The sequence below is a fragment of the Metarhizium robertsii genome (genome assembly GCF_000187425.2).
Source record: "Metarhizium robertsii ARSEF 23 chromosome Unknown MAA_Scf_12, whole genome shotgun sequence".
Taxonomy (NCBI): Eukaryota; Fungi; Ascomycota; class Sordariomycetes; order Hypocreales; family Clavicipitaceae; genus Metarhizium; species Metarhizium robertsii.
In genome coordinates, this window is record NW_011942152.1 from 104931 (window position 1) to 113588 (window position 8658).

An 8658-nucleotide genomic window follows, 5' to 3' on the forward strand; every position below is an offset into this window, starting at 1 on the left:
GTTGAAGAGGACGTCGTCGAGAACCCGCGAAGGAATGGGAGTGCTTGACGCGTTGTTGTTCCGACGCCATATACGGGACGGTACAAGGGGCCGGGAGAGGATGTTTGTTTGGGCGTTGATGAATGATCCCTTGAGGGACGGAATCGTGGGCGCAGCGTCCGCCATGGTTGTGTTTGGTGCTTGAGCCGAGAGGCGGCGAGATTCGAGCAGATTTTGGTGTTTTGGCTTGGAGGCAGCATCAAAGCTACGGTGGGTTGAAAGACGGCTGTCAAGCCCAGAGATTTCGCTTCGCCCCCCGGGTTCAGTCAGGGTCCCACACCGCACCCATTGCTTAGCTCATGGGAGACTGTATTTCCCCCAGAATGCGTCGAAGAAGTTGTTAAAGACTGCATTTTTGCCTTTGTTCTCGAATTGTTCTGCGCGGGTTGACATGTACTAGACAAGCGTATTTGGGATGATTACTAGTTAACATATGTAAACATCAAGTATCTTGAATATACTTCTGCATTGACGACCATATAACAACTCCCGCAGCCGTATTGTGGATGAATTGGCAACTTCCCCCGCACCATCTGATCTGGTGAATAGCCACTTTCAAAACTTGGTTAGAGACCCAACATCCTAATCGTCATAATATTTATATGAGGATGTCAAGATCAGGTTGCTCATTCAAAGCAAGCGCGGTATGATATTGTCTACGAGGCAACAGCAATTACTATACTGCTGCCCTGCCTGGCGCAGGCCTTCAAAGTCGTCTAGGCAGCCTTTGGAACATGTTGGCAATTCGGGGCATCTCGCCACCGCGTGTCAATCTGTTCCGCCAATCATTCCCGAGAGAACTTCTCATAGGTAACATAGCTGGCTATCTCGTCATCTTCCACCACACCGTCTCCTATTGAGCCATCCGCCACAGTCATCAGCGCTGCTACCACTCGCGTTATGACCGTGACTCCCTCGCACTCCAGCCCGTTGCTTGAGGCCCAGTCGTCATTGTAGCCATGGCCCAACCGACAGACGCTTATGGGAAATCTGCATAAGTCGCATTGTTCCCTTGCACCACCATCAGCTCCAGCCAGCCCTTCCCACTCAGTCAACAGAGTATTTGCAAGTCTCAATTCCTTCCGTAGGGTACACGTCGTCATGTCATGCAGGTAGCAGGCCTCGCTCCATTCGTACATCATGCATACATGGCACCGGATGCTGCCTCTGTGCCACAACTGAGCACGCGCGCGAAGGAGCCGCAAGAAAGACGACTCACCAGAGTATCCATAAGACCGCATGGACTGATACTCGGCTTCCTTGAGCGCGTCCCGTGCTCTGTCACGCCACGTTGACATGATTGTTTGGTCATCTCTATGCAAAATCTCTCGCCCTGGTTCTCCTCTTTTGGCCCAACAAAACTCTGAGCCCGGAAGTCCCAAAAAGATTCGACGGTGCCGGATTGTGAACATAGAGCAGCCGTTTTGCAAAGTGTATCACAACAGCAAGTTCAGTGGTTGGAGCATTTATCCTATGCCTGTACTTCTGCAGCGACACAGAACCAGCTTGGACGTGAGGCTACAGAAGTATTTCGGCAGTCTCTTGAATAAGGACTTGCCTAAGATATGTCGTGGTTGGGCCCTAACATAACCGTGTTAAGCTTGTGTAGCACCTTTCACGCGGGCTCCTTCCGTCATTATCGTTGAACGTCACAGCGGAACACAGATGAAACGAGCCCCAGCCCAAACGTTGATGAACCATGTTGTGACAGTTGTAGCGCCATAACCCATGGAGGCACTCTGAGCGGTACTAAAGAAAGGACCAGTCAGTCCGACTGTATGCCGGAAGAAAGTGTGGTATAGGACGGCGAGCGGTTTTTAGTGCCGACATGATCCCATTTGAAGTTGAGGATTCGCAAGACATGGAAGACAGATGTGGCCGATTTATATGGCACCGGAAGGCTGCGGCACGCAGCGATTTCTTCTCTTCCCTCGCTGCATGTCTTGTAGCTGCAAACAAAATGGAATAAGCGGTGAAAGATAGACTGTGTGATATGGACCACACGCCCTTGTGGATGGTCGCAAAGCCAGGTGAGAGTGGTAGGTCACTGGTGACTAGGAGTTAGGCAGGCTCATGATCTGGAGAAATCGATCGAGGCTCTTTTCAGCATGATACGCGGACGCCCGTGGCAGAGAGTAGCAATAAACGAGCGGTCAGATTGTGTTTTGAGACATCGTCGAGCTGCGATGGTAGCATAACCTGGGGAAAACGCCAAGGCCGGCCGCGAATATGCACACCTCTAGGAGTGAAGATGCTTTGGAGCGGAGCACAGACTTGAAAGAGCATAAACCTAAGTTGGATCGGCTTTGGTCCGATTTATCTTTGGCGAAAAGCACAGTTCTTCAGCAATCAACTCGGTGGTCTGGAGGTTTGGTGTGCATTTTGGGGGGGGATTTTTAGGGTGCTTTGAAAGATGGAGAGATCTGTTTGTCACCTGTTTTGCTCCACAGCACGATACATCACCATCCGTCTGGCCGACTATTGATTGATACATTAGTTTACACAACCTCACAATTGTCATTCGTGATCTCGTTCACTTTGTGACACATAGGAACAATAACGATATCATGTTTTTACTTTGACCCCCTCATTAAGCATCTAAGACTTGCAACCAGCATTGTTAACAATTGAGAGCTGCCAGATCTGCCTGCCGATCTGCCAAAGGGCTACCGAACCTTTGCCGGCGAAAGAATTGGATCAGTCTGCGCATATGTTTTGCCAATTCCGCGCCTGCCCGTAGAAAGAAACTGAAAGACCAAAAAGGTCGGGCTCGACAGTGTTGCTGATTCGTGGTTTGAGTCTTTTGATGCTCCAACGACTGCTCGGTAACAGCAATATCTCTTGGTCCGAGCGGTCTCATTCTACCACTTTTGAGCCCCGTGCTCCTTATTTTTCCATGGAAAGGCCTGACTTGCTGGCTCAAGTCGCCTGAATGGGTTTGTTGGCCAACCGTGCGGCAACAACGAAGTTCAGCATTCGCTGCTCTCCGTTCTTCTCGAAGATGCAGTCTTGCTGTCCTTTCTTCAGTTTCAAGTCGCATTCTTTCGACCTTTTGCTGTGTTTTGAGGGCTTTCAAACTTCTAACCTCCTCACCATGGAGCTCCTGTCGCTTTTTGGCCTTCTTGGGCAGCCCATTCCTTGCATTTCGAAAGTCACTTTGGAGCCTGGCGACCTCGTTCACGTTCTTCCTGTGTAGACGCTCTCGTTTTTCCGTCACCTCGTTGTTGAGATTTAATTGTTTTTGTTGCAGCTCATGAAGCTTCATATCGCCCGTGGATGCGTTGTTCTGCGCGAATTGTTTTTGGAGTAGTGGTCGCGCTGTCAAGCTCTCAGTTGACTTATCAATGTACTTGGCTCCATCATTTAAATACAGTTGGGCACGTTTGACCGGACGCCATTTCACAGTTATTTTGAGATGACCGAAGGTAGTGATCCACCTCGAAACGTCGTCACGAGGCCAGAATTCATATCGAAACTCAGCAGCCGCCGAAATAGCTGGATGTACAACGTCGATTCTTGCAACAGCATGGCTGCCGACTCTTCCAGTAATTATAGGTTCTTCGATAATTTGGAAGCTTGTCGCCCCTGAGGGATGAAACCGAACTGGAGGGGGATTCGACAACACAGTAACCATTTTACCATAGCTGATGCACCACGCAAAGATGGCAGAAGCTCCATGAATATACCTCGTGGATCGACTTCTAAGTTTGGTTCCACTTGCGCTAACTTCATTGTGACTCATCAACGGTCCCATCGCTGTCGTCAAGGTTTGCATATTGTGCTTATCAGCCCAGCGCTGTGCAGCTTCTCGGGTCATTCCGGTCCACAGGACTTGACGATCAGTGATTAAGGCCGTGAGAACTGATGTCGGATCTCGTCGATCTCTTCCAGGGTCAAATGCCGTCTCACAAATGCATCCAAAACGGGCGGCAGCGCATCATCCATGGTTTCAAAGCTAACATATCAAGAGTAAATGTGTTTAGGACTCTCATAACTTCCTTGTAAAATACAGTAGCACAAAAGTAAAGAGCACAGGGTTCGAGGCAGTTGAGAGCTCATGTGGGGTGCATTCGTGACATTTATGCAAGGACGCGCGGGGATCCAGACATCAGCGGCGCGTGGTGGTGGCGCTTGAGTGTGTTGTTAACCCTTTCCTAGGAATGTGAACGATGCGCCAAGCCCGCGCCAGCGGGCCCAACTTCACCGTCGCTGTGTGGCTTAACCCTATCTCCTTGACTGCGAAGTTATTACCTTTTTTGCAGCCCCGCTTTTGACATTCAGGTACATTCTCAGGGTGTGGCTGTCATCATGTAGGTAACAGATTCGTTATGTACCATTTTGTACTTGTTAGTGTTCTAGCCATCTGATTGGTTTGCTTAAAACGCAATAATTTCGCAGTCAAGGAGATAAATCACGAAAATAGACATTCCATCCATCTTTTACAATTACATCCGATGACGAACTCCTGAAACTGCCATTTGTGTTGTATAATCGAGGATTTTGTTCTCAAAAATCCGTATTTTTTTGGTGCTCACTACATAGTTTAGTAATGCACAGCCAACGGTTCGAATTAGATCCTCAGTGCGACACAATACTTGTTTTGCGATGCCCAAACACACAGGGCCACGTGTGGGACTCACCTCCAAACAAAGAAACCCGAAGCGAAAGAAGAAGACTCCTTGTGAACCACTACCCAAGCCTGCCGAAGCTACAATTGAATTGTATGTGCCGAATGTGGCCCAGACTGAGACGGAGCCTGCTGCGGACAACGCTGAGAGTCATCCGACTCCGACTCTAATACCTCTGTCACTAGCATCCCCTATCGTTGAAGTTGTCTATACGGGCCACAGCCCACTGGCACTGCCGAATGCGTGACTTGCACAACAGCTCCCTGGGTGGTGGCTGTCGCCGCTCGTGTATGGTGCCATGGTGAAGTACACAATCGAGACCCAGGATCCCATATTCTGGAATTCGTGTGAGATTGTTTACGTCCCGGGTGATTACAGAAAACTGCTTCACGAATAGCACAACGGCCACTTTCCCAACTCAAGCCAGTCAGTTGCCAATTTGGTCGGACCGAGGTCGTCCTATTTCATGTATCCCACCATTACCGAAACCGTGACTTGCACTTCCCATCGCCCCTCCTATCAGGTCCGTGAAGCTGCCTGTACAATGGCTGCGACACAGTCTCTGAATCGTACATCTGAAGCGTGCATGTTAACCAAAGCCGAGATCCGAGATTTTGAAATTGGGAGAGAAATTGCCATTAGTTACGTGAAAGTGGTTCATAGTGCCATGAGGCTATGTTCTACTGTCGTGATTGTTTTGCAAAACTCACAGCTCAGCAAAATACTGCACTCGGGTCCTCGCCGCCAGACCTTTCTTTTCCTCTATAAACACCTGTCTCCGTGATCCCCTTCTCGTCGTGAAGTTTACAATGCTTTCGAAATGTATGTATTTTTTTGAGAACTTTATCGCAGACTGGGCAAGGAAGTTTTTGTAAGTGCCTGTCACATTCGTTAGTTCCGAGATTCCCTTGATTGCAAACATATCAACATACTCGTCGAAATGGCTAACGACCGCATCCCGGTAGAGGAAGGGTTTGAGCATAGTTTTAGGGTCTTGGGATGAATAAAAGCGCAGCGATATAGCATGCCATCCCAATAGTACTAATGTTAGCTTAGTTCCGTCGTCGCCTTTACTTACACAGAAGCCTGATTAGGCGGTAGCCGATTTGGATCTGTAGTCCCGGGCGCGTACGATGCCGGGCTGGTCGAAGAGTTGTAGACCGTAGCCGGGTTGATATCGGGTGGGAGACTATACGAAAGTAGAGAGTTGCTGTCGGCTCCATGTAGATGGTTTGGTGGGCTTCCCACCAATACATCAGACGCAATGGGTTCGTCGAAACGGCCTCCGTCGGTTCCGCTATCCTGTTCAAAGCCGTTATGCATCTGCTGAGGGACGCAGGTCCGCTGACTATGGTGCAGGCCGCCGTATTGAATGCCCATAGAGGGTGTCGAAGGCTGGAATGGGATATGGGCTGGCTGAGAGGCTCCGGACGCCCAGTCTCGGATCAGTCCGGAGTACATGCTCTGGACATGAAGACCTTCATGGTGGATTGGTTCACCTTGGCAGGTGTCCATAGGCACAAATCCGGTGTTCGCATCCACGGTGGAGAGACCATGCTCCTGGGGCAATATCTGGAGGGGCGATGTTAGACCAGAGCAGCTATGGTGTGCATAGGATATCTCACAGCTTGTTTATTCATCTCGTGTAAACTTGGGCCGCTAATCCGAGAGGGTGTTGTGGTGATGACTTCAGCAACACTCAAACAAGGGCAGCCATCGACATATATCCTGCCAGGCTACAACTTCTGCGGGCGGCGCCATGCACGAGGCACAACCAACAGAGCACCTGGAGAGCACCTGGGCCAGACATGGGACTGATGGATGCAATAGAAAAAAGGATACCGCTGTACCGCATCATATCGCCCGTCTTGCTGCCGTCCGGGATGGGGCGGATTGTTGAACCAGAGTATCGGGACAATGCTCTGTTGGTGTGACTGTAGAAGTTCTGTTCGCCGTGGTGCGTGGACGTGGATTAAACCGTCGAAGCCTTTCTCATCCCAAGGCGTTGCAGATCAAGCATTCTGGCGGAAGGCGGCGGTACATCACTCCAGAGCAAACGTCGGAGTTGCACTGGCCGCGGCTTGCCAATGTCTGCCTGCCCATGCTGCTTCGTCTTTGAGTGGCTCGCTCGCCGGAAGTGTGTTTCGTACAGATAGACGTCGACATTCCAAAGCACAAAGTCTATCTAACAGCTGGTAGACAAACACTAGGCATGTCGACAGAGAGATGTTGGAACAAGGATGACCTAATGGCCCCGATCCGCGAGCTAGGATAATCATTTGGCTCGAATCCGGCATAGCGTAACGGTCTACATCACTCGGCGACAAAGACAGTTTTGGGTTCGTCAGCTTGGCACTATGGACTTGTTCTCAGTGCCGCCTGCAGCACGCTGGTCATACTTACTTACACACTGGCCGACGAGACGTCGAGACGATGGCTCGGTCTCTTCTTACACACTCGAGGCGCAAGGAAGCCTCAACGGAACGTCCCTGGTCTAGTTGTCTAACTCGTCCATTTTGCTGGGCGAAGTGCGCCTTATGGAGGGGCATCACAGCTCCGAGTTCACACCCAACAGAGAGGGCTCACGATGGACACCATGTCTCCAGCCTTGTCTTGCACAGACGTAGGAGGCGTACGGCGCTAATGCTAATGCTAGCCCTGTTAAAAGCGGGGGAGAAAACGAGGCTATGCAGAGAGTCCAAGCAAGAACTTCCTGACAGGCAGCCGTAGCGATACGGTATCGCCTCGCTTTCCTGTTTGCTGCATGTATTGAAGATTTTCTTTTGATGCATGAATTGCTATTTGTAAGCGCGACTAGCTCAGCTGCTGGCTCAGGCTTTTGCATTGCCATGCGCCGTGCATGCAAATGCTACCTTGCTTGAGACCGCCGCCGTGACAGCCGACGCTGAACAAGGACGTCTGACGGGGCCTTTGAAGGGTCTCTCCCACCTGCTCCCACCACTCAGTCACCAGTCAATAGTCACTCAGTTCAGGCTGCTTCACCTAGTCCTGCAGCCCTCCGCTAAACGAGCCATTCACAGTCTTGCTCGTACCATCATTTCGTGCATTGTAGCATTCGGTGTGGAAGGGCCACTCCGGCCAGCGGTTGGTCATATGTCATATGATGGATGGCCTGGGGATGGGTTGTCAAGCGCGGCTACCGGCAACATGGACTGGGGGCGCGTGGGGCATCAAAGACGGTAGCCATTCCGCAAGGTTCCGGCCGGAAGAAGACTGCATTGTTGGCTCGCCCCGCGGGGCTCAACCTTGACTATTCGGTGCCAGATTGCGATTCGCCAGGAACTAGGCAGCCATGACTGACCAAGTCGGGCGACTCGCAATTCCGTCTGGGGATGTTGGGGATGTCGTTATCGCAAGCTAGATTGCGGAGCCGAAGCCTGGAGCCCGGAGGACACAGCACGGAAACGGCTGTGACTGGATCTTGTCAGAGAACAGGTGGCAAGTAGCAACGTGCCAAAAACCTACCTAATACGGCCTACCAACCATCAATTTATTAGATTTGCTTGCTGCAGATGAAGAGAGGAAATAACGAGCGATAGTAGCCGACTTGCTTCGTCGTCCAACACAAGTAAAGCTGCCCCTGTCAGAGGGGAACATGGTACGAGACGTTATGGAGCCGGCCTGGTCATGAAGGTGATTGTCCGTGCTTTGGCAGGGACAGCCCTGATGTTGCCTGGCCTGATCTTTTCCAGGGAACCGCACAGGACATCTCCACTACCTAGTGCTGGCTTCTTCCACCGTAGAGCATGCGACCGTGCTTTACTCCATTTTGCGTCCACTGTAATTCAGGGCAGGGGGGGCGTAGGCGAGGGTTCGGAAAAGGATGCAGAAAATTCGATCGTCTGGCTACACTCGTGGGTCCGTGTCGTCTTGGCGGTCAGCTTGGACTTTTACCGATCAAACGTCTAACCTGTCAAACCACCTTTTGGCCGCCTCTCAGTAGACGCCAACCCTGGCGTTCTTGAGCTTT

General features: G+C 51.0%; 1 protein-coding gene across 1 annotated transcript; it reads right to left on the bottom strand.

Annotated features, from left to right (window-relative positions):
- Nucleotides 1-5741: 5741 nt before the first annotated feature.
- MAA_11652 (Peptidase M43, pregnancy-associated plasma-A) lies at nucleotides 5742-6307 on the bottom strand (the record flags this gene model as incomplete). Its single annotated transcript, XM_011412567.1, has 2 exons — nucleotides 5742-6239; nucleotides 6293-6307. 2 exons carry the CDS (start codon nucleotides 6305-6307, stop codon nucleotides 5742-5744), a joined length of 513 nt encoding a protein of 170 aa, XP_011410869.1.
- Between the last annotated feature and the right edge of the window lie 2351 nt (nucleotides 6308-8658).